Source organism: Poecilia formosa, unplaced genomic scaffold (assembly GCF_000485575.1).
Source record: "Poecilia formosa unplaced genomic scaffold, Poecilia_formosa-5.1.2 Scaffold207, whole genome shotgun sequence".
NCBI lineage: Eukaryota > Metazoa > Chordata > Actinopteri > Cyprinodontiformes > Poeciliidae > Poecilia > Poecilia formosa.
The window spans coordinates 984,906-1,012,123 of NW_006800146.1; the positions used below are offsets into that span (position 1 = coordinate 984,906).

Genomic DNA, 27,218 nt, shown 5'->3' on the forward strand with positions numbered 1-27,218 from the left:
AGTTTTGTTATATGAATTATTTTCATTTTGGTCTTTAACAACTTCCACTAAACTTTAGACTTTGATCAGCCTGCTGACGTTATTTTAAGATATTAAATGATTGATGCTTTGATCAGTTCCTCAGCCTTTTTAACCAAATACTTTTTTCTGGAGTCATTTCTTGGACTGTTACTTTTTGCTTTTAACTGAGTGGAAATATACATATGTTGAATTAGTGCTAATCTTAATTTTAACATTTTTGAGAACTCTGCTAACCTCTGCACAAGGCTGCAGTAAAAAAAAAAGATGCAGAGGTTGCAATCTAGCAGCTCATAGAACTGGAAAGAGTCTTACTTTGAAAAGCTTTGTGCATCTGCTACGTCAGAACTTATTCAGGTAAATGTGTTTCCATCGTCCATCTCGCGCTTTAATGTCAATGTTGATGGAAACAGTTCATTTGTATTTGGGTGCCCAGAAAAGGGACCATTGGCAGCTTTGAAGTTGAAAAACTAAAACCCATCAACCACAGCAGATATTCTTTAGTTTTATTGTGGTTTTGTCACATACAAGGGGAATTTTTTATTTATTTTTTTTATGAAGGGGTTGGAGCTTCAATGGATCGATGAACAAAAATACTAAAGAACACGCCCAGAGACAGACAAACACACTTAATGAATGGACAGACAAAAGGGCAGAGACGGACAAAACTACGGATGAACAAAACAATGACTGGATGGACAAATGCATAGAGAGATGGACAAAAATACAAACATTTATAAACATGGATGAATGGATGACTGCATGTGTGGACAAAAAGGCAGAAAGTCAAATGGACATCTAGACAAAATGATGGCTTAACGGACCGACGAACAGACAGACAGACACAATGTTTAAAGAGTGTGGGATAAGGAAGGTAGAAATTTCTCCCAAACAACAAACCACACAAAAAAAATCTCTTGCTTTGAGGAGAAAACCACAGTGAAGAAAGCTCCATACTGAGGTGCTGGTGTTCCTGGTTTCATCAAACGACTGAGCAGAGATGAAAACGCTGCTCTAATGGCATTTTTGTGACTCTGTTCTGTTCCAGGTTTTAATGTGCTCGGGACTCCAGCCAGTACATCGAGGCGTCACCGCTCTGAACCGGCTGCGGTTCTGCCAGCTGCTGTGCTGACTTGCTTTAGGAGACCCGACGAGCTGCGTCTCCTCAGCGACGGATCATCGCCCAGTCATGAAACCTCGGTCGGCTATCGGACAAATGGCTGCAGCCCACTGAGGTGTAGTGGGCTGCAGGTCCAGAGGTGGAGAAAGGACTCAAAGATGGCCGACTGCTTCTAATGTAAACAGACGAACAGCGGAGTCACCTCCTCCTGCTCTGATCTGCTGTCAGTTTTTAAGAGTTCAGGCGTCTGGAAATTAAAACAAAAAAACCAAAAAGGGGCTCCTCTTTGTCTTCTCTCTCCTCACTCACCCAGTGTGCTGAGAAATACACTCCCACATAGTGTCCCTCCAGAGAGCTGCTGTCTGCTGTCTGCCTGTTGTTCCTGAGCAGAGGCCCCGCCACCACCTCTGCGAAGGGCTTCGGGCCCCAGGGGAACTCCAGACCTGAGAGGAGGGGTGGAGGGGAAACATGAGAAGAGATTACTGCTAAATTCACAGCTGAAGGCCTAAATGTTTAACATCCAGGTAGAACAGAGATGACTGGTTCATTATTTGTTTGGAAGCTTCTCCATAATGTAACTACAAACTACTGTTGGCACCCCAACAACAGCAAGCTCACAGGGCTAATCATTAGCTAATAAAAGTAGTTGAAAACAGAAAGGTCACCATCTTTCTTTTTTTCTTTTTAAGTTTTGTTTGATGAAAATAGTAAACGTCCCCTAAATGTTTAACAGCAGGCAGGCGGAACAGAGATTGCTGGTTCATTATTTGTTAGGAAGCTTGTCCATAACACTACAAACAGAGTGCTAACAATAGCAGGGTCATGGTGCTAACTATTAGCACCAACAGCACTCATAGCTAATAAAAGTCATTGAAAGTGCTTTGAAGAAAGGTCATCATTCTTCATTTTTAGTCTTGTTTGACTAGAAAATCCCCTAAATGCTTAACAGAAGGCAGGTGGAACGGAGATTGCCGATTCATCATTTGTGTGGAAGCTTGTCCATAACTGAATGACAAACCGCTGTTGGCGTGCTAACTATTAGCGCTAACTGCACTTGTAGCTAATAAAAGTTTTTGGAAACAGTTTGAAGAGAGGTCACCATCTTTACTTTTAGTCTTGTTTGACAAAAAATATGTTTAATTCCCTACGTGTTTAACAGCAGGCAGGTAGAGCAGAGATTACTGGTTCATTATTTGTCTGGAAGCTTGTCCAGAAAGCAACTACAAACTGCTGGTAGCATGCCAACAACAGCAGGCTCACAGTGCTAAATGTTAGCCTGAAATGCACTAATGGCAAAGAAAAAAAAATGTTGAAAACTGGTTTGAGAAAGGTCATCATCTTTTGTTTTTAGTTTTGTTTGACTAAAATAGCCACTACAAGCTGCTGTTGCGTCCCAACAACAGCAGGCTCTGTTAATGCTAACTATTAGCTCTAATGACCAATAAAAGTTGTTGAAAACTGTAAGTAGTGTGTTTTTAGTATTGTTTGACTACAATTGTAAATCTTGAACCGTTTTGTGCAAATCTTAATCTACCGTGTACATCCATGATAATAACTCAGTACATGAAAACTTTCACACTACTTACAAAACATGCCATCATAAACCTGAATGCTAACTTGATGTGCATCCAGAGTGTCCAGAAATAAAGTAAAAAAAAAGAAAAAAAAGAAAAAAAGCAGCAAATTGTCTGATTCCAGACACCAAGCTGCAAATTTTTTTTATTTTTTAAAATTTTTTTTATTTTTTGGTGACATCTACTTTTTGAAACACACACACACATGCCAAACACACACACGCATACAAAAAAGAAGAAGAAAAAAACAGTTTTAATGAACATGAAAAGCCAAGCCTCTCAAGCAAATCATTGCTGCCTGTAATTCTGCCCTCCAGCTCTTTTTGACACTTTTCATTTCCTTTTCAGCGTGCTCTCATTGTCCTGCTCCTGCTCTGGAGATGCATTTGGTAAAACCCCCCCCCCCAAAAACCGAGGGTCTGGAGGGTAATAATAAATAAAACCTTGTATGGCTGATCATAATAGCCTCTTTATGTGAGCGCAGTTGTCTAGTGCTTCATTAGGCAGGAAGGACACGTCTGTGCTGCGCTGGCGTTCCCTTTCATTGTTGTCCTGATTGTAAACGTGCACTCCATCTTTACGCTGCAGGCCAGTCTGCCGCCACTCAAGTCAGGCCTTTTCACAGAGAGTGAAAGGCAGAGAGAACATTACTGAGGGTCCTTTCTCACACACCCCTCCCAGTTTCAGCGTGCAGAAAAAACCCCCGGTTTTACTGCCCTTTTCCAATTCAAACACCAAAACGTAGGACCGCAGGAGAGGGATTGGTTTGTTACATTGTCACACCTGATTAATAAATCAGTGAAATGACAGAAAAGTCAGAAAATATCAAGTCCAAGATTATACTCACTGAAAAATCCTCATTTGCAGAGATCAATCTTTTCTCTTAAAAAAAAAAAATGGGAGTCTGAGGAGGGTTTAATAAAAATCCTGAGATACTCTTGTTCCCTCATCTTTTCTGTTTTCCTGCCATCAACAACATGTTTCCCTTTATTTTCCCCCAACATCAGACAGAGATGAGGCACTTTGGAAGATTTTTTTATTTCTTCAGCTGCAGAGGACGAAATAAATGCAGCCTCACTTTTGTTAATTATCTGTCTTCACTTCAAAGTACATGGAATTACAGGTTTTTCCAGATAAGTCGCTGTGAAATGGTCACATTGTAAGAATCACAGAATTATAGCACTAGAATTATAGTTGCATAAACCCAAACAAGGAGGAAAAGTTATAACTCTAAACTCTAGAGCTTGTACAAGTAAAGGGTTTTAACCTGGATTATTATTACAGCATCATTAACATGCATGTAATAATAATAATTGACATTACATTTTGTCCATATCTATTTTGCACTTACGGACTAAATGCTTTATTATTTTTGAATTATTGTTTTTCAATATTTGACTACTTCTAAGGAAAAATGAGTTAATAATAATTACAACACTTATTTTCCCAGTGGGATCAATAAAGTATTTTTGAACTGAATTTGAATTTAATTGAACTGCTAAGCCTGTTTAATTGGTGGGAGCTCTAATTCTAATTCACTTCCTTACAGTTTGTTTTATTCCTGGCATTTTTAGGAATTCAGTTTAAAAAAAATAATTAAAAAAAAGAAAAAAGTTCCATGTGCCATAAAAGCCACACCGAAAGTCATTAGAAAATGAGACAAAGAATGCCAGAAAATGAATTTTAAAGATTTATGTCACTCCAGAGCTGCAACCAGTTGGAACATAACTTCCATCATATTTTCCAGAATGGTTTTCCATCCTTTCAGTGGTTGTTGACTGGAGAATCTGTCATGCCGACTTTGCTGGGAGACGCACATCTGGCCTTCAGACGTAGCAGCAAGTTTTAGTGTTGATGACCGGCGCCATGTTTGCCATTTGTGAGACAGTGGCTTCTTTTAATACTCGGGGATTTGAACATACATGAATATACTTGCCTTTATAGCCCAGATATAATTTTGCACCAAAATTCATTCTTGAAATAATTTTCTGACATCATAACCTCACTTAAACATTCAGACTTTGTGCTTTAGCACACTTTATTACTATTCTGGGCCAAAAGGACCAGAAATTATTAATCCAGAAAGGAAACGTTTGCTACAAACATACTTAATGAACTGTTTCGGACAATGACACAGTAAATACAGTTACAACTACGTAGGTGAAACTGGATTATGCATTACAACTACATTGCGTATATAAACTCTTCAGTATAATCACCATAAATTGTCCATTTTGAATGATTTATTTGGTTGTGCATTTTCTTTTTGACATAACAGTAATTCCCCCTGCATACAATAACAGTTTTTGTGTAATGACATACTGTAACACCAGATTGTCTCCTACGCAGCCACAGTAATGCTGGGTGTTACCCACAAGCCAGAGCGAATGATGAATGCTTCCCACCAAGATTTCAGGGTAATAAAGCCATGACATGGAAAATTTATATGTTCTACTGTCCTTTTTACCCTGTTATGCGTTTGGTTGGCCTTATAAACGGTGGTTTCCTGAAAGGCTTAATGGTTAAAATTAACCCCAAACTCCAAAACCATCCAGTGAAGTGAAATAAGGTCAGAGCTTCGAGAAAAAAAGTGAGAAATGAATCTGAGTGTTGGTCACAACACGGTGCGCATGCAGGTCATTGTTCTCACCTTTAGGGTCGTCTCTCACCACCAGCAGACCGTTTCGACACACCACCTTTCCTGTCGCAGCGTCCACGAACACCAACGAAGGAATGCTGGTTACTTTGTACTTGTTCCACAGTTTCATCTGCGGAGAAAGGTGAGGGGGTGGGGGGAAAAAGAAGAGAGCTTAAAGTAAGTGGATGGAAAACACCTCCAGGGAGCAGACTTGGGTTTATTTTGGTTGTAGATGGGAAACAATTTACCCAGGCTAAAATTACATCTCCAGTCCTGGTGGGTGTCCACTAGAAGTGGACACCCACCAGTGTAAACAAATGTCACCAGAATACGACAAGTATTTTAGAGAACAAACATGCTCTCTGTTGTTTAAAGGAAGAGCACGGGACCGAGGGAGAAGAAAAGCAGCCCTGAGGGCGAGCTAATAACAGAGGGTGGGAAAGAAAGGACGGGTCAGTCGGACAGGGCTCACGGCGTTCCTGCCATGACGCAAAGAAAGCTCGACGCAGAAACGCAGCTTAGAGGGATTCGTGCGTCTTGAAAAACATCTGCGGGCGTCGTGTTCAGTAATGCCTTCTGGATGACACAATGACGCAGAGAGGGCCTCGTAAAGCCAGTGAGGACGCTCTAGAGACAGAAATATGAGCGTGAACTATTCAGGTGGGTTCAGGGATCGGTGCAGACCTCAACATCAAAGAGGAGGTAAACCTTTTCAGAGGCTCACTTTCCACATCGCAGACAAGAGACTCAAATTTGAAATAGTGGCTTCAAGAGGCCGACGCTTCTTGTGGATTTAAGTCACGTGATTTAAAAATGTAAACAAGAAGAAAGGGTTTACATTAGTTTCACCCTTTTTGAATGTCTTTTAAAATAACCTAGTTAAAGATGCAATATGTGACTTACTTTTATAAAAAAGTGAAAAGTTTGCATTTATTGAAAATGTCAATATGTCGTATGGTATGAGACTGATATTCTATGAAAAAAGAAATTGAGCCGTCTGCCTTCTCCCAGTACCATCTAGAAACAACCAATCAGAGCCAGGAGGCGGGTCTTAGCGCTGTCTATCACCCCTTTGAGGGTCCTGCTCATCCCCCAAAACTAAACTATTAAAATTTTAACAAATAGCTTTCTTGCATTCAATAAGTCTTTGTCAAAATTAAGATGTTTATATATATATATATATATATATATATATATATATATATATATATATATATATATATATATATATAATTTATTTATTTATTCCTAACGAAGTATTGACAAGCAAGAAAAGCTTTTTTTTTTCTTTAGCATATTCCAGGTCTGAAAAGAAGACAAAATGGAATATATGTTTTCCATTTTGTTAGTTTCCCTGTTTGCTTTCTGTATGTAATATGTAAATATGTAAATATGTAATATGTAATACAGCTAAAAGTACAAGTCTGGTATGGCAGTCCTAAGCTCTTCCACATAATGAGTGTTCAGGAATCTCAAAAGTGATTTAGCACAGACAGCAACTATAAAAGGGCATGGGTTACTAGACATAAAAAAAGTGAAGAAAATCCCATAAATCATGTTGTCAAATCTGCCCTCAGTCCTTTTTTTTGATTAAATGCTTCAGCGTTAATGAAGAGGTGTTAAGAACATTTGTGTCATAAACGTGTTTCTGCTCCTGTACCCGCCGCAGAGAAGATTTAAGATAAGAACTGACAGCTGAGGCACTACAGAGTCATGAGAGAAGTGAACTGAATATAAGGAAGGAAAGTAACGCACACTGCTGGAGAGAGGGAAGGCATGTGCTGCATTTTGACAAGATTAAGATAAGAACAATACGTGCGTTATGATATAGTATACTTGCATAATGGCAATAACTTCAGAAAAAGTCGTTTAGTTAGTAACAGCATTAGTTAAATGTAAGCAGTAAAAACAGCAAAGAAATCTAAAACCATCAAATGTATAAAACCCTAAACTATGAGAAGATTACACGCAGCACGCTTTAGTATATGTAATCTCCTCCACCTCCCGTATTTGGGAGGTGGAGGAGAGTGCAAAAGTGATTTTCTTGCATCTAAATTTTATGCTAACCAAAGTAAAGCTAACATAGCTTAAGGGAATCAACATTTTTCTAAATAAAATGCAATACAATCTATGTTTTTATGATTCCTTTATTATTCAGCTTACTATGCAAAATGGGACACAATCTTGAGCAGGCGAATTGTCTGGAATAACTGTAAAAAAAACAAAACCCCAAAACAAAACTAAACAAAAAAACATGTGGCTAAATTAGCCGCTAATTAAAATGACTTCCCAATTTCACGTCCAAAGAACCGAAATCCTCAAAAACAAACAGGTCAATTATGTGAACCGCTAATAAACTTGGCATAACAGAAGTGGCTGGAGGAACATGGCGTTCTCTCAAGGAGGCTGAAAATTGCATTTAAAAACATATATTACATGGTTCTAACATATTTCAAAATAACCAATTATTGCAAAAACAAAACAAAAGACTGTCCTGGCCAGCAGTCAGAAAACACATGAAGCCACTTAGCCCAGAATGAAAATAATTTTATTTATTTATTTATTTATTTTTATTTTTCTTGTGAAACTGCAGAAATGACTGATGAGCAGCAGGCTTGAGTACATAACAACACTCTGGTTTAACTACGCCAATAACCCTTGACAAAGAGGTCACAGACAGTTGCAACTCCAGGGAATTCCTAATCCATACTCAAGATCCATGCTCTCCAAGAAGTGTGAGCATTAGAGTCACTCTCCACTCGATGCCCACAGCGCTAATTGGATCATGCTTGACTGAGAATAACATCGTATACCCGCTGTGGGGCCGCTGCGCGTGGAGAAACTGAGGTTTACAATTCTTGATAATCAAAGATCACGGTGATTCTCTTCAGTGGTTCCCTTGATGGGACCACTAACCGCCTGCCAGGGTGTGAATTCCCAGCGTATCCACATTTAAATGTTGCACGTCGTGCGTGGCGCGTCAGTTTCACGCGTCTTTGCACCCCTAGTTTTCATGCCTGACTCTTCAAGCAGGTTAGCTCCGGTGGTGATCCCTCAAAGCTCCATGGCCACAGACTTTAAAACAGACCCACCTACTTCAAGCTTTGGCTCGGTCCTTGTTCTGGAATGCCTCAAGTCTACCCAGCAATAAAAAAAACAACAACAAAAAAATGAACGTGTTCTGTAACTGGTGGGTCCCCAGTGGTTGTCACTGTGTTGAGGGAAACAAAGTGGAAGATTCCCCCCACACCCTGTCCAACTCAACCCATGATGGAGCTCCCTCTCCTCACAGATCTACTTTCACTGAACCGCCGCGGCCCGAGGCATCTGCCAGATGCTTCCATTGCTGCTTCGCAACAACAGTGTCACTACAAAGGAGAGTGAAAGCCTTTATAACCGAGGACATGAGAGCTATCCTACCGTGGTAGCACATACCAGATAAGTCCTTTTTATCTTTGAGCATTATAAATGAGGAACATAGCTGATAACCCTCTAGGCTCCTTGGGGAAAAGAAAACAGAAAGAACATTAGACGGGTTGGGAAGTCATTAGTGTTTAGAAACTCCAACAATGCTCAGGAAATCGTGAAGAATTCAATAAGGATGTTGATTCATGGGAGACAAAACACAGTTGCAGATCTTATAAATCAAACTTCAATGCACTAATCAAGTAAGCCACTGACAGCACTGCCTGGAAAGTCATCTAGGGACTGACCATCCCCTCCCCCTTTTGACATGTTCAACAAAAGCACTTGTCTTTTCAGAGACTTTTTTTTATTGGAAGTGCCTGCAGGCGTTGTGATCTCTGACCGTAAAGATTTACAGTAGAGGAGCAAAAGAGGGCAGAGACTGTGCGCCTCTCGGATGGATCCTCGAGGAATAAAGCCATGCCCTGTACGATGGCTTCATCAGAAAATGCAGTCAAACTCAAGCGGATGCATTGGCGGCGTCAACACTTGGTCTGAATTCTGAAATGTTGAGTCGTTTTATCATTTTTCAGCTTGCAGACGGATGAGAAACACCCGTCTTTGCTCCCGTTACTCCCTTTTTGGCCAGGCCCCAGTCGCTAGCTTCGGCTTACATTCCTCCAGGCTGCGCCCCGCCTCCGCTCAATCTGCTCCCGAGGCTCTCAGTAAGCGTCTGTATCCATTTCAAAACGCTGCTGCTGCTCTTCATGGCTACAAAAGGAAGCCCCTCAACCTCCCACCTCTCATATCACACCGAGCTGGATCGTCTGACCCGACTGTCGCCTTAGCTCGTTCGAGAGTCCTCCCTGCTGTACACATCTAAAAGCCCGTGACAGCCGGCGACCCGTCCTCCTGTGAGCACGTGGTGACGACTCTCTCTGAACTTTGAACTCCGCCTCAACGTCGTTTCCATCAAAACCGTCAGGTTACGGGAAGCTGACCAGTTCTGTGTTTGAATGGCTACGATTGGTGGCGATCTGCTGATCAGAAACACAAAAATTCAATCTGTTCATTCAGAAGCATTAGTTGGTTGAAATGACAACACACTTCAAGTGTGGATGTTGTTACTGAGAGAAAACAAAACTTTGCAATTTCCAGCAACACTGACGTGTTTAAGAACGAAGTGAGAGGAGAAGCAAAACAGGTGAGAAGCCTCCAGTGCCTGGTTCATAGGGCAAGATTGTAAAATTGTTGGACGATTTTCAAAACCTGAGACCTGAAGATAAAAATATCGATATAACAGGTTTGGTAATACTGTTTGGTGAACGGAACGGCTTAAACCTACACACCAACACTCACATATCAGATGGGAAATCTCGCAAAAACCTCACGAAATAAAACATGAGTTCAGAGTAAACAAACATGGCCGACAAGAAAGAAGCATTGGCAATATTTTCTGGACTGTTTTTAACACAGAATAAAAAAAAAAAACTAAAGGTTTCTCCACCGGTCTTTCAAATCGGATTCGGATTTCAGTGGAGGGGTGGGGTGATTTCTTTTTGTCGAGTGGATCTTGAAGACAGAAACTGAATATATTTTTGATAAAATGCACAAACATTTTCAGGTGTGCACCCCCACACCTCTTCCCCTCCATGAAAAGAAGAAACCGAGTCAAAACATTAAGCGAGACATCCAGTTCTTCATTTCAAAAGATAGCCCTGTCCCATCAGCTGGAAGATTTTACTGAGAGAGAGCTCTACAACGCTCCGCTTAAAAAACAGAAACATTTCAGATAAACATTTATCCAAATCGTTTCAATTTTCCAATACACACTGGGCAAAAAAAAAAAAAAAATTCTTTAAAAAGTTCTAAGAAAAAACCTGAACTTTACTAAATTTGGAACTGACAAGTCAAAGGTTTACAGATTCTGGCGATCAGAAGTTTCCCTCAAAATATCTGATCACTATATCGCAAGCGACTTTTCAGTCTGTGAGCTACTACTTCCTAATCCTTTGGATTTCTCCTCATTAAACTCACAGCTTTGTTCATAAAAAAAAGAAAAAAAGAAGGGAATCCTCTGCAAACCGCTAATGTCATCGTTACAAACCCTGTCCTGCGCCAACCAGCTGCAGCATTGGGGAAAATGCACAATAGGTGAAAACTGCAGGATTTGCACCATCCGTCCATCCCCAGTGCCAAATGTGACATCAATCATGCATTTAATAATCCTGTAATATTTCGCTCCTGCAGAACACAGATGGGAGATGTTATAAAGGAGCCCCATTGTTGCCAAGGAAACCCCCCCCGCCCACACCTCTTCCCCTCCATGAAGTCAGGACATGTCACCGAGTGGCAGACACTTTGTGGGCTCTTAGTTAATAATTCAGAGATAAATACATGGGTTTGTGCTGGAAACAGGTGCCAGAATGTCAGAGGGCTAACCAAGCAGAAAAAACAAAAAAATGAATGAATGAGGGAGTTTGCAAAGAGAGTGAATGTTTCCCCAATTCAGCCTTGTAAGGGACTACAAAGACCCTCACCTCCTGCATCGTGAAAAGTTTTTATGTGGTGACGGAGGGAACGTAAAAAGAAGAAGAAAAAAAAACGCAGGGGGGAACGGGGGGTTGTAAAGGAGCAAAAAGCCACGGCTCAATGAGAATCCGCAGCATTGTCCCTAAACAGAAGTGGGCTTGGCCCTGAGGGTGACATTCTGCCAGGTCAAAGGTCAGATTAGCAGGGGGTGCATACTTCCCTCCTAGTGGTGTTTAGATCAGCCCCCCCCCCCATGACCCCATAATACACTAAAAGTCCTTTAGCCCTCCTGGAATCTTCCGGTTTCTAGATGAGAACAAGATGTAAACCTGCTACACAAACACACCGTGTCCACATTAAAGTGGGAAAATTTTTTTTTTACTTTAATCCACCATAAACTGACATCAGTGACTCATCAGCCACAAGAATGCGTTACTTTGAACAGCATTTGCTTCGCAAGGAGAGCGAAATGAAGGAAGAAAAAGAAAAAATGAAAGAAAAAAAACCCACCCGTCTGGTTGGAATCAAGTGTGATCATCATGTGATTCCAGGCATCTGTTTTCCATGTGATCCATTTTTCAGATGCCTGATATGTTGTTTAACCCACTCCTCAGCTTTTACTGAGATAAACCCGATCTGTGTTTCTCAGAGGTACAAAGAAGGGGCTCAGCTGTTAGACATCTAGTTATACTGACATTGTTTTTGTAATGCCTTATAAATGTATTTCCTCCCCCTCTCAAACCTTTCCCATTTTAGCACAGTAGAACCGCAAATAAATATATATTTATGTGACAAATCAAAAGAAAATTGGTCTTAATTGCGCTTCATTGTGAAGTAGAAGGAAGACAACGCAATGACTTAAAAGAAAATGGATTTGAAGAAGAGACAAAAGAAAGAAACCATTGTTTAAAAAAAAGAAAGCCGTAAAAGGGGCTGTTCAATGTATCAGCTAGCAGGTGGTCTGGACAGACGACAACACTGAACTGGGTAGAGTGTGTGCACAGCACTAGAGCTGAAACAATTCATCAGATTAATCGCAATGAATCGATTACTGAAATAATCATCAGCTAATTTAGTAATTGATTAATCACTAACTGGAGTGTACAGAGTAAAAAAAAGGCCATTTGCTGAAACAACAACATACTCAGAGCAGCAAAAACTATACAAAAATATGCACACCATGCATTTAAGATAAAAAAAATATATATATATATATATATGTACTTTTGTCTGTAAATTTGTTCTACCCACTCCTCAAGTGATAGTTTTAGCTTCACCTGGTTCAAGTTCTGTATCTCTAAACTTTTTTCGCTATGCGATTATTAATCGGTTATTTAAAAAAAAGAAAAAAAGGATCAGCCCTGCACTGTGATGATGCTGAGTCAGACAGAAGGGACTGAGCTTTTCACATGCTGATGTTAGAAGATTTTTTTGTGCTTCCTTTCCTACAAATGATCGAGTGTCCAGTAAATGAATTTTCTTATTTAAAAAAGGAACTGACTTGTTTATTTGCATCTTTTAATGCATTTCTATTGAAAGAAATAGAGATTTTAAAAAATGGTTTCTTTATCCGATTATTCATCAGAATAATCGGTTGAATAATCGATTACTAATATAAGTTAGTATTTTGTAGGGTACAGCTAAGTCTGGACATCACTTTAAAAAAACCAATCAAAAGCAAAAACAAAAGGGGGGAAACAACTTAAATTTTAAAAAGTAAAGGGAAAAGGTTTAATTCCCAACCGGTGGTGCAACTAAAATTTTTATTATTTTTTAACTCAAACCTGAAAACAAAAAGGAAGGTTGAAACCCAATCCAATTTAAAAAAAAAAAAGGTTTCCTAATTAAAAAAAGGGAAGAAACGGTAATTTTTGCCAAAAATTTCCCAAAAAATTAATTTCCCAAACTAAACTTAAACAAAGAAACTTCTTTTTTCCTTTAAAACCGGAAAAAAAAAAAAAATCAGATTAATTGATTAATCGTCAGAATAATCGAACAAATGATCCATTACTAACATCATTGTTTGTATTTTGTAGGGCTACAATCAACACTGGATATCTCTTTAGAAACCCCATTAACACACAGAAGCAGGGTGGTGGCAGCATCATGCTGTTGGGGAAGTTCATATTTTGAAAAACATGGGTCTTTTTCTTTCCTCTCCCTAAATTACATCACTCTTTGCGTTGGACAATCACATAAAATCCCAATTAAGAAAAAACAGCACAAAGAAAAAACATGCCAGGCTGTGTGTCTTGAGAGAATTTCAAAGTGAATATTTCTGCAAGAGACCATGCGTAAAAATCCTCCATCATGCAACGCAATTCTCAGAATGTCCTGCCCTGATTCTGCTTTATCTTCTCTAGCACCAGTCAGGAATCCTTCTAGCTTTAATCTCTGATCTCTGCTGGTCAGTCATTAAGCTGGGTCTGCGTAATGATTCACCGCCTGGCGCAGTGTTTAAAGCCCGGTGCATAAACACTGAATCCTGATTTCCAAGTTGGTCTTACACTCTGCTATCAGCTTACACTTCATCAGGTCAGGGCCTGCAGGCTCTGACAGACACACAGATATAGATGATATAGAGCTGGTCTGGCCCTGGCCCCGCTCAGCCAGTTACCTCAGAGTGACCCCTCTGTAATGGGCTTTCGAGTCTCACAGCTCATGACTTGGAAGGAGAGGTGCATTTTTTTTATGTTTATCTTTTGCATATCGTGTGCCAAAAGGTAATATGACTGCACATGCTCCGTCCACAGTAATCGAACACGTACGGAATTCAGATTCTGCAGCCAAGAGAAATACTTTGCATAGCTTATTTAAGAGGGAAAAGAGAATTGAACAACAACAAAAAAAAATTACAAAGACCGAAAGAGTGATTAGTATGAAAGAGAAAAAAACCCTACAGGTTTGTTTCCAGCATCTCAGAAAGTTTTAAAGCTGCAGTTGTTATCTTTTAAATACAATGTTATTTTTACATATTTGCTAAAAATGTCATGTGACATGAGATAGTTTGTAAAAAAACAAAACAAAAACAAAAAAAAAAACATTAGCCTCTTTCCTGTTTTCCTGCTGCCACCTGCAGAAATGCACTGCTTGGTCAGAAACAACTAATCAGAGCCAGGAGGAGGGGCTTAGCGCTGTCAAGCAGGTATGCATATGCACTGCTCAATCTTTTAATGGTGGAGAAACAACTTACTACAGGAAAACTGCTTATCTAACCACCCTGAGCATTTACAGCATGTTCCGGTGTGGAAAGCTAGCTTTAGCCCACCAGTTTCCAAGATGCCTGAGAGAGCAGCCCTCCACTACTCAGTTCCTTCAGACTAGCTAGCAGTAATTAGCAAACACCTGATGGAAGTAGCTCATTTTAAGAGCTACTTCTCAGTGAAACAGTGATAAAAACATTGCTAAAGAATCAACAGAGGAGCCATGTTATGATGACTTCCTAAAGGCAGAGTTTCAGAAAGAGCAAGGGCTTCTTAAAGACACAGAGGCCCAATTTCAAATTACAAAGTCAAATTTCTTTTAAGTCATAGTTGATATATAAAATATTTTTAGAACAACTGAAGGTAACAGTCAGTTGATTATGCTATAAAAGGATGCCAAGAGCCTGTAAGAGGCACAACACTGATTATTTTGTTTGTCCCAAAAGAATCAAGACAGACATTTTAAGAAAGCTAATCCAAGCAGCTGAAATTAATAAAGCTTCTGCTTTCAATTGAAAAAATAAAAAATAAAATCATTTTATCAACATTAAATCTGTGCAGTAACCATCAAATGTTAATGACAAACCAAAAAAAGACTTTAAAACAGGCCCACAGCCAGTTTGTATGTGCTCTTTCAATGCTTGCTGTTAAATTAGCTACACTCTGCTAACAGGCCCTGTGCAGCTGTGAATCAGATCCAGTCATTACTGTGTCTCTGGTACCCCGATTTCCTGAAGTGCTGATGGCTGGGGAGGAGACGTATGTTGGCGTGTGTGTGTGTGTGTGTGTGTGTGGAGTGGGGGAGGTGTTTGGTGATTTCCACAGCATCCCTGTTGTGACCTCTGTTTGCCCCCTGCATTTAAGCACCCACCACTCCTCTCTCCCTCCCTCCACACCGGAGCCGTGGAAAGTCAGCCAGAGTCTGCTGGAGCCCAATCCCCGATCCCATCACAACAACACATTAATATTTATGGAAATTTGAAGGAAGCATTTCAGACACATTATCAGCGTGTTCGGCATAAATCACGATCGCTCTGGATCCCGTAGGTTTTATATTCCAGCTAATGAACCGTGAGGCGGTAGATTTGGCTAAGCTACAGCGAACGCAGTTAAAAATTGAAGCCAATTTGTCAGCAGATTGAAAATGGAGACCATATGAAGCATTACAATAGTTTATGAGGAGCTAGTTGCTACACGGGGATTCAAACCAATGCTCCTCCTGGGTGATTAAGTCTTGCCCAGGTCATCCTTGTAAATGAAATTTTAAATCTCTTTTACTGGTTAAACTAGACAACTCAAGACTGACCTTGAATATTTATTTTTACTCTATTTTTGAACTATTTATTGGATTATTTTCTGGCACTTTATTGATACTTTAGACATGGGTCATTAAAGTTCATCATTATGGTCAAGATGACTTCCTAAAGTTCAAACTAAGCATCAAAAGGATCCTTTAGCATAAACCAAGTATTTTGTAACTCAGGGGTCTGCAACCTGCGGCTCCGGACCCTCGAGTGGCTCTTTGGTTTTTCCACTGTGGCTCTTAATAACTCTGTTGGTTCTTCATCATTTTCAGTCAATGTAAAAAAAATATAATAATAAAAATAATAATTTTATATATATATATATATATATATAGCCATAATAACAAATCTAAGTCTTGGTCATTTTTCTGTTTGAGTTTATTGTACTTCAATGGTTTCCATGGTTACCAGATCTCAGAGTTTCCAACACCTTGTTGAATTGATGCCATGAAGAACAAAGAGCAGTTCTGAAGGTATAAGAAAGGCAGAATTAGGAAGGCAACTAATTAAAAAAAAGTATAAATGTTTAAAAAAAAAAGATCTGCACTTGTCCATTTTCAGGAGGAGAATCTTCAAGAGAAAGAAACTTAACTTCAGCCCCTCTAGTCTGGGTTTTTAGGGCACATCTAATAAAGTGGAGGGTTATTTTTAGCTCCATTGTGCCCGACACTATCGGGAAGAAACCTCATAAATCTCAGTGACATGCTGCATCCACTTTACCTCGTAAAGCTGCAGACAACATGCCTGTGGACGGAGTCTCACACACAAACACACACGCACGCACACACAAGCACCCTATTTGAGCTCCGAAAGCCAGATTCGGTCCACATACTCCATTATTTATCATCTTATGAATTGTTTATTGTTGATGCAAAGTAAAAAAGAAAAAGTAAATAAATAAATAAAAAAAGTACCAGCTTCAAGATCAACGGCGCTAAGCTAAAGCTAAAAGCTGCTCATTACGACGAGTCGTATTCAGACATGCAGTTTCTGTTCACATGGAGACACTTTACATCCACCCATTAACCAGTTTCCTTTTCCAGTCAAACGCTCACTAAAAGTCACATCTGTTTGGCTCCAGCTGCAGAACGGCTCTATGCGTTTTTATAGCCCAGCTCTACATATGGACCTCCCTTGCATCTCTCCCAGCTTCCCCTCCCAGCCCCCCGCCTTCCTTGCTGCCAGCACGCTTCAGCCTTTTGCTTGTTCCTCCTCCCCAACATACGTTTCACTGCAGCAGTGACAAGATTGACACTTAAATTGGCTTGGAAGTTAAGAATCCCTTAAGACTGTATTTGAGAGAAAACTATGAATAAACCCACAATACCAGTTAGAGAAAATATGGGTTTATTTTAAATTGTAAATACTCTCAATCGGTTGAAATGTTATTTATAATTTAAGTGAGGTATGCTTGGGATACCATTTAACTGGGATGCCCCAATCCACTTTTTAAACTTTTATTCTAAATCTCAGAGATCTGTATCAGCCGATACTGATCCGATATCGGCTGATATCAGATCCGTATCGGCTGAATTAACTTGAACGTCTTTTTTTAAAACATAGATGTAAATGTATTGAATTATAAATGTATTTGATAACTTGAACACACCAGTAGCTTCACAATCTTTGTCAAAATAACTAAAGTTTAATTTGCTCAAACAGTGCAATTAGGAGTAAAACAGCCAAAGTAAAATAAATAAACTGAAACAGGCTGACCATCTTGATAACACATGTAAAAAATAAACTGCAACAAACCATTCAAATGGTTCAGAAAATGCAACTAGGAATTATAAATATAATCTAAAATAAATAATAAAGCCTGACGTCGCTCAGAGCACAAAGCACAGAATTAGAATGAATAGATCCACCTTATGAATTGTGTATATCATCACTGATACCGGATGCAGAATTTTTCTTTTTCCCCAATATCGGGACCGATACAGATATTAGCATCGGATCGGTCCATCTCTACCATTTAAGTTTGTATTATTGATAAAAAAACAAAGTTATTCTCAGATGAGATGGGTTGTCTTAAACCAGCATAAAAAAAAACGACAAAAAACCCCACAGAGTGTAAAAAGAACAAATCTGCTCTGAGGAACACTTCAAAAAGACACCAACTTCAGACCTCAGAGGCTCTGACCGAACACACCCGGTCCTCTTTTCTTGACAGCCAAGTTCATGGAATGAGGTGTAGATCTCTGCCAGACAACCCGAGGCTATACCTCACTTGAAAAGTAAAAAAAAGGGTTCTGATGTGAAGCTCAGAGCCGCTTCTGATACTCCTGCTGAACCTCAAAATAAAACGTCCATCCATTTGTTACCCAATGTCAGAACAGTGCAGGCAACAGAGACGGTGAGACGCCGTTCTCTCCTTAAAAATTCCTCCGGCGTTTACTGAGAAATCCAATGGGACAACCTGGACGTAAGCAGAGGGGGAGAGGATTTCCTTCAGGTGTGTGGAAAACCTCAAGACTGTTCAGTTCAGTGAAGGAGGGTCACTACTGCACCAAAAACATACAAGAGTCCAACCAATTCTCCATTTCAAAAGATACAGTACGATGCAGTGGCGCCTCCAAGCATATCTAAAATTAATGACCCGTTCAGGAAAAAGTATTTTCTTGTTTGACATAGAAAACCAGACCAGGTTTAAACTCTGATATAAGAGGAAATTAAAGGACTAAACCAGTGAAGTGAATCTTTTTTTTAATGTTTTCATGTAAAAAAAAAACACTTTTGAAAAAAAAAAATCTAACATTTTTATCTTTTACATAACCAAATACAAGTTTAAGTCTGGAAGGTCTGACATTACCACACTTAGCTCAAAATTACAAATCTAATTGTTCCCTGTAATTACATTTCCCAAGCCTCAAATCATCTAACTTTACTCTGGAGAAATTATGAAAACCAGTAAAAATTCATATTTCAAGGCCAAACCAGGGTTTTCTTGGCAGAGTTGACTTTAAAACATCCGGAGTTCTTGTGTTTCATACCACTTTCAGTTTAAGTGGGACACAAATTTAACCAATTTTGAGTTTTGTTCTGGAAAAGAAAACTAAAAGAAAGCAAAAAAAGTACATATTAAAAGACATACAACTCCAAATTTCCTTACCACAGTTTGACCTCAAGGTCAACCAAGAGGGTTAATCTTTTAACTTCAATCCAATACCAAGATATTCTTTACAAAATGTACTAGATGTTGGGTCTTTCTGATCAATCTCCATTTTTTAGAACCCCTTGAATCCGTTTTTGGTTTAAGGTTGTGATGCAAAAGTTTCCTCTCTGTTGGAACAGAAAGCCACACCTCCTACAGAAAGAGAAAAACGAAAACACCGGCTGGGCGTTAATTAACTGTGTAATCCTAGAGAGCTCACGTGAGCTGCACCAAAGACCACCTGGCCTACGCCACAGTTAAATTACCATAAACAGTAATCAGACAAGACAAAGGTAAGCTAATGTTTGTGGTGGCGCATTCGAAGACGTGTCCGTGCTCGAATCTGAAGCAGCCTGGAGACGGCACAGCAGATTTAACAGCGAAAGAAAGAAAAATGAGAAGTGAGACGGGAGCCTCTTGGTTACAGCTGCCGGCTGCTGTACAGTGAAATGACTTTTGTATCATTTCTACCCGAAGCGCTGGGTGTTAATCTTGTCATTTCCTGCTAAATCCCAAACACAACATAACCAACAATGTTGCTACATGAATTTATTCTGTGGTTTCACAATGAGGGCCGGATCCAACTTACAAGAGCTCTCTGCTGTCAGAACAAACATTTTCTGCTGTGGTAAAACTCAAAACCAAATATGCAACAGTGGTTTATTGTGCCACTGTTCACACAAGATTAGTGTGTAACCCTGTGCAAGCACTGCAGAGTCTGATGCTAGATGAGCAGCAAAGAGCGTATAGAGCCTTGTAAAAAGAATGTATTCACACTGTTTGGACTTTTTCACAATTTGTTACCTAATAGTTTGGAATTTAAATGTGTTTTACTGAGATTTTAATTATCTGTATTGCACATTTCAGCAACAAGACAGTTCAAAATGCCTTACATCATGAAAACACCATACAGCCACCAATTGAGAAACCAGTAACAAACATTACATTTTGTCGAGTGCCATCACCAAAATGGTCAATATACATCAAATATGTTGGTCAATGTTCCAGTAATTATGGGTCAAAAGCAACTCTAAACAGGTGGGCAGATGGGATTTTAGAAACTTTTACAAATTAAAATAAATATATACTTTTTTAAATTTGTTGGAAATCAAAATTTCCATCGAAGTTTGGCATATGGAGTAATTGATAAAGTTTAAGTTTTTGAGCTGAATTGGGGGCATCCATTCCAGAATCTCTGGAGCCATAAGTCAAATTCGTCTGTCTCTTGTAAAGACAATCAGACAGAAGAAGACAAAGAAACTCTTCACACAACAAGGAATGACCCCTGACATCCTTATTTCCAATCAAGTCTGAGAATGCATCAATAAAATAGCCCAAAATTTACAGACAAGTCAACTCTGCGCCCATTCGAAAAACCTGAGTCTCTGTTCGCTTCTGAAGGAACCTTGGTGAGGTTCATTTTAAACGGGAAATCAGAACAGACTATCCAATGAACAAAAGAACGGAGGCATTTGTGTAAGAGTACAACTAAAGGACGTCGTGGTCCAGTGTTTTCTCCAGCTCTTTTTCAGAACAGGTGCAGTCACCTCAAATATAAAAAGAATCACCATATCTGCTGTTCATACTGGACCGGCTAGATTGAACAGAAAACGCAAACCTGCATAAGTTCAGCATTGCATCACTGTTTCTTTCAAAAGCATTGGACAAAAAACTGAAGCAAGCTAAATGAACGACTGAATACCAAATTCAATTGAGTCCCCAAGGCTGTAAAAGAGCTTAAATGCTGCTCATTAAACCATCCCCAATAAGAAACATGGAGGTTAGATTTGATAAGATGGACAGAATTACATAGAATGGAAGAAAACTTGTTGGATGCAAGAACAGACACTGGAACAGCAAGCATAAACATCCAACAGGATCTACAACAGAGTGTGTTAGAAGAACGGCTAAAGATGTCCATCTGTAGAAGTACAAAGTTCAGAGAGACGCACCCTAAAAGACCCGCAGCTGTAAATACTGTAAAATGTGGTTCCACCAAAGTATTGACCAAAAGGAGTTCACTAGAAATTCATTTCAAACTTCATTTTTTTAATGAAATGTTTTTGTAAACCATGCATAATTTTTCTTCCACTTCACAATTCTGCGATACCTTGGTTGGACTGTCGAACTGATGAAAGACATCCAGCGTCTGAAACCGTTTGTGCCGCTTTGTGGAGATATAATAAAGAACTATACTATGATGACTTTTTTTTTTCTAAAGAAACCTGCAACATTGAGAGTCAGCAAAACAGCTGAGAAGATCAAAGGGTGGTAAAACAGACATGCAGACACAGAAGGCCCAGAGACATGAGAGTCAATTTTCAGGGTCACGTCACCCTGGTGGAGGGCTGACTGACAAGGCACTGCTCTGGTTCAGAGTTCAAGCCTTTAATAGCTCAGCTGGAACAGCATGACCTCAATGTCAGCCGTTCACGCCTCACTTCCACAAGGCGCCTGATCCAGCCTGACACCACCGTCTACGTTTTCAAACTAAACTTTTGCGAGAAAACATATCCCTGTTTTCTTTGTTTTTTAGCAGGTAAAAAAATAATTGTTTTAGTGGTGGCAAATTTACGCTAACGTGCTAATAGTGGAGCTAATTTTTTTTCCAAAGCTTTTGCTAACTACAAAAACATTTAGTCCAATTAGCTTCCCCTAAAAATGTTTGTAAAGATAAATTTAAGGTTTGTCTTGAATTTAGCTATGCTAAAAATTAGCTCTGCTTGTAATAGCAGAGCTAATTTTTAGTTAATTTCCAGCTGTTTTCAAAGTTTAAAGCTTTTGCCAACTTTGAAAACATTTGATGTACTGAGCTTCCATTGAAGTAATTTTATGTTAATGGAAGCCAAATGCTTCCATTAAAAAAAAAACAAAAAAAAAAAAACAGCCCAATTTCCAACCGTTAGGTTTTTTTTTACACTTCATTACTTTGAGTAGGAATTACCTTCTTATCCATACAAAAACTATATAGACTGAGTATAGGAGGTCACTGCGTGTCTCTGTACATAGAGATCTGACTGCATCAAGACAGTCTCAGGATGAGAGAAAAGAGCCCGCTCTGATGTGTTTTTATTTCAGCTCCACAGGCCTGACAGCACAGATCTGAGGCCACCCACTGATGCCGGCAGAGGTCAGGGGACCTCACCAAGCCCCGGCTTCCAGCAGACTCCTCTCATATCTTATTTCAGTCATTCTAGAGCTTTTATGGGCAAGAACATAAAATGCCCAGTCACAACCGTTCCAATCAGTCAAACAGCTCTCCGTTACTTGTGCACATTTTTGCTTAAAAAACAACAACAAAAAAAACAAAACAAAATAAAGACAATGATAATTAATATACCTATCTATATGCGAAAGTGAAACTTTCCCTGCAGACAGAAATGAAAGGTGAGAGAACGATGAGCCTGGTTTAGGTTGATGCAGCCAAGGGCTGAAAGGTGAACTCATGTACCTCTCAGCACTTTTATTGGCTGCAGCATGTTGCATCAGCAACACGTCCCACTTCAAACACTGCTCAGGTTTAGCATAAAGTGGGGGGTATGATGCAACTCATCACCTGGATACAATATAGAGCCACCACAGAGGTTTTAGTGCTAAACCTTAGTTAGTGTTTGAGCCACAACCAAAACATGAGAGTCAACGCTGAACCCTGACAGTGGGTCATGTTGCATTACGGATCTTTGTGGAAGATGACTGTGTGTGGACGTGGTTTAACTACACTGTATTTATCCCGGTATATCTGCAACAAAAACCATTTGTCAAAGTTTCATGATCCCCATCTGATCTCATCGGAAAACAGGAGCTTAAAGCAAAATTTAGAGAAAGATGATGAAAACCACTGGGCAAAAAACAAAATTAATCATAAAGTCTCTGTAAACAAAAGTCTCCTTCAAAATAAGGGCTATACTGAAGACTTCCATCATCCAGTTTTTGGTAGAAAAGGAGAAAAACAAATTATGCAAGTGAAAATGATTGAGTTTCTTTTAATTTATCTTGCGTTTGTTGATTATTGTGACAGGCCTTAAGACAAATTCACTCATCATTCACAAATATTTGCCCGGCCTTCTAATTTTCACCAATCATTGCAACTCTTCCACAAATGGGTTAGGGTTGGGCTAGGGTTAACGCTATGTGCAGAGAATGACAGCAAAAAAGGTCACATTTTGTGTCCACTAAGCTTTTAAAACTTACAATTAAATTTACAAGGTCTCTAACATTTGTTTCTTAGCACTTTGTATAAAAATAAATACATTTTTCAGATTAAATTACAATCTTTTGACGTTTTTCCCCAGAGCAAGAAGGGAAAAACAATTTTTTTAAAATCTTAAATGAAAGCATTAAGATCTTATAAAATTACATATTTTGTATGAATCCAGAGTATTTTAAATCAAGGTTACTCTGTGAGAATCTCTTACTAGTCCATGTCCATTATTGATAAAAGGTACATATTACTATTGGAGGTGTTTTATACAAATGATAATTCTAGGAACTAAATAAGAAGTGGAGGAACTGAAAGCACCATATTTTATTCCAAAACATGCAGTCCAGAGGCACAACGAACAAATGCCTAGAGTTTTGAAAAGACTTGATTGATTTGACTGGGAAGATTAGGATAAGGAAGGCTCAGTACAGTACACTTCAGTTCGCATTTAGTGTTTGTAGTGTTTCCGACTGCACACAGCACAGCAAAGCAGATCCTGGGCTTCAAGGGGCCTTACAATGATTTACAAATCAAGTCAAACATTTGTAAGAGTGCAAAAAAAAAAAACAACCTTTTGAAGCTTGCCAGGAGTCGGAAAGTTGGATGACAAAAAAGAACACTGTGCAGCTTTTGCTTCCAATGATCCGTTCAGCTCTTTGATACGAGCAGAGTCATTTTCTGCCACGGATTTCTTTGTAGTCAACATCAACCGAATCTTTTAGGGCATTTTTGTTTGAGTGGATCAAACCATTAAAGCAGACTGTAAGGGTAGGACTTCTGTTTGAGTTCTGCACATTTAGAGCCAATATTTTATGTGACATTAATAGTCTCAGAAGGACGGAGTCCGACACTTCAGGGAATGGAGTTGTTTAGCACTTGGGCTTCCCTTAGCGGTTATATAAATGAAGCAGAAACAAACTGAGTTTTAAGACTTTTTCATACAACTTCCCAGATGTGCTTGTAAAATATGGTCGGCAACGAGGCAGGCTTTTGAAAGTCCAGTCAATAAAAAAAAGAAAAAGCTGAAAGTAATAAAAAACAGCTTCCAATGTTTCTGAACTATGCGAAAGTTAAAGAAAAAATTAAAAAAAAACAAAGTAATCTGATGAGAAAACCTTGAAGCATTATTTTTCCACAGCAAGTTCTGAAAAAAAAGAAAATGCCCAGGAAAAAATCTTTGTTTTTTTCCACAGTCCCAAGATATTTGGACTGAAAAAGGGTTGTGCTATTAGAGTGAAGTTCAGTAATAGGCCAATGCTGAACTGAACACTTGCTTTAATATGACTCATGGAAGACCACAACCAATGGCAAAAATTAATGGAAAAACCAGAAGAAATGAATGCTGAAGTTGAAAGAAAATGAGTTTTAAGACTTGGAAAGAAGCTTAATCAGCAATAAGTCCACCATTTTATTCTCTCAATTATTATTATTATTATTATTATTTTTTTTTTTTACAGTAGTCCTTACTAGGCAAACACTGATTGATATGTGTCCTGAAAGTAACGGCAAAAATCAAGCTTAAAGAGGAAAAACGGGTGAGGTCAGGGTAATGTTGTGTCTGGAGAAACTTGAAGTCCAAAGTGCCTTTACTGTCAAACAGACACAAAAGGTGCTGCTGTTCCGAAGCCAATCGCTCCATCAAAATTACTACAAGCGTCTCACTGGAGACCTCGACCCACTCAGCCTGTCTGCTGCAAACTACCCGTGCCGCTCCTGAATCATTTGTTAGGTTAGGGTCTGAGTGTAGAACAGAGCAGTCAAAGCAACCTTTGAGACCGTACAAGGTACCAGTGTGTACGTAGACTGGGTGCCGAGGAGAAAAGGAAACGATGTGGTTACAAAAAAACGTATGGCTTTTTACCCCAAAATAAAACATTATTCTTTAGTCTTTAGTCTTCGCCTCATTAGTGAGACAACTTTAACCAACCAGCTTGATGACATGTAGCAAATAAGTTTTTAAAGTCAATTTTATACAATGTGTTTAATAGTTTAAAGACATTAAAACTATCTAAAAAATTTCCAGATAAACCTTTAACACTTGACTTTTTGAATTTTCCATGACTCTTCTGAGTCCTCGATCTGTCTCCACTTTCTCGTGTTTCTCTTTCTGTTGCTCATCAACAATCAAAATGTCCGGTTGGCCACGACCGTTTTCTGTCTGTCTGGAAGTCCCAGTTACTTTCCACCACCTCAATTCCAACTTCCTCAAATCCATATTCTGCAGGGACGCTTCTGACCAGCCGGGGCGACCGAGTCCGGACCCGGAGAGCTACGACACCTGCAACGTTTAGATGCATCTTCCCACCAACACACCTGAACCGTCAGGACGTCATGCAGCTCTGAAGATGCCTGGTAACTACCCATTCGTTTGATTCAGGTATGTTGGAGATGAGATGCAACTAGACGTTTCAGGATTGTGGCTCTCTGCAACCGAACTCAGCCACCCCAGCTGCACGTAATGCCGTATAACTGGGAATAGGGTTCCTCGTTTCTTTCCTGCCAGAGTCTTACACCTTTTTGTGATTGCAAAAATCTAAACCCATAGTAATATAAAATCTGCAACTGTTATTGAAAACAATACTAAAAGAATTTAGTATTTGCGCAGTTACAATATTGAAACGCTGCTTCATATCATATATTTGGCCACTTCGACTGACTTTTATTGTCCCGTATGATAGAGTTTGTGTGCCAAACATCAGAAGGCTCGGAGAAAGTGGTGGAACGCTTAGAATACAAAGAGTTAGTGGGGAGAATGTAGGTTAATCATAGAGTTTATTGGAACTCTGGTCCGTTTGCCTAGAAAGTCAGATTCATTTGGGGGGGTATGAATGTGTAATCAAATACTGATACGGACCAAAAAAAAACAAAAAGCAAACTCTGGTCCACCTGAAAACCTAGGTCTCGGTTCGGGTGAAGTGGACACTGGTGCTGTTCAAATCCATGCATTTTCTTTACATTTCACGAAGAAGGAAGTTGCGCTCACTGCCTTTTCTCAGAGGTTTCTGCCGTTTCCTTCAGTGCCACCACGGGCAAGGAGGGGAATACGTATTTCCAAGGGTTTAGTTAGTTTGGCACAGTGGCAGTGTGAAAGAGAAGCTCACCAGCTGAAAATGCAACAAATGCTGCAATTTTGGTCCTCAATCAAACCAAATCTACCAGACTATCAGGAGTGAAAACACGTTTTGATAGAAATTAAATAATAATAAAAAAAAACCATCAAAAATTCCAACAGACCTTTCCACTCCTTTGTTAACATTTTTTCATTTCCTTCTGTGAAAACATCTTTTTAGGCAAGTTGTAAGAAAAAAAAAAAAAGCATCTAGTCTTAATTTTTATGAACATTTCTTGTCCCATAGTCAAAGGAAGACGAATGCAAAGAGAAAGAAAGTGTACAACTTTGAGAAAATACATTTTTACTCTGAATGCAAACACAGTCCAGGCAAATGTTATGAAATCTTGCTTGCCTCTTCACTTTTGGTTAATACGTGACTATTGCTTTAGTAAGCAGTGTGTGCTCTTTATATTTCGTCTGCCACAAATCATACACACAAAAACACACAAACACAAACACACAAAGTCGATTTTGGAATAGAGAACGCACACATTAACAAAGATTGACAAAGAAAAAGTCATTACCAACCTCTGCTAACCCTGGTACAGAGAGTAACTACGACTCCGTTTCCACCTGTCCTACATACATTGTTCTGGCAGTCTTGTTCACAGGTGACTGCGGCGATATGCCCCCACCCATCTGCTTGGGCCTTATCATTGGGACGGCTTATCGACTCCAACAGAATCAAGGCACTCTGGGAAATAATGAGACAGCGTGGCTGTGGCCGTGTGGGCGTGTGGAGTAACGGAATGAAAAGTGGCAGGTATTCTGTCTGAAAAGCCCCAAAGCTGTGCAGACAGGGAGAGGATTATGACGAGCATCGGGTCTGTGCTGCCACATTACAGCCTTCATTCCTTTTCCCTGCTGGCTGCAGGAGAGCAGGAGTCTGTCGCTGCCGCCACCGCCTGAGCTCACAGAGATAGAAATCAGGCCCGTGTTTTGCCGTCAGCCCTCTCG

The 27,218-nt window shown here is 39.5% G+C and overlaps 1 protein-coding gene across 1 annotated transcript in view; it reads right to left on the reverse strand.

Moving 5' to 3' along the window:
- nxn (nucleoredoxin) overlaps positions 1-27,218 on the reverse strand; it is a 74,378-nt gene that overhangs the window by 10,255 nt on the left and 36,905 nt on the right. Inside the window, exons 2-3 of the mRNA XM_007567373.2 lie at positions 5,363-5,480; positions 1,448-1,581 (exon numbers count right to left, since the gene is read on the reverse strand). Of these exons, the coding sequence (XP_007567435.1) occupies positions 1,448-1,581; positions 5,363-5,480 (252 nt within the window). The remainder of the gene's footprint in view (positions 1-1,447; positions 1,582-5,362; positions 5,481-27,218) is intronic.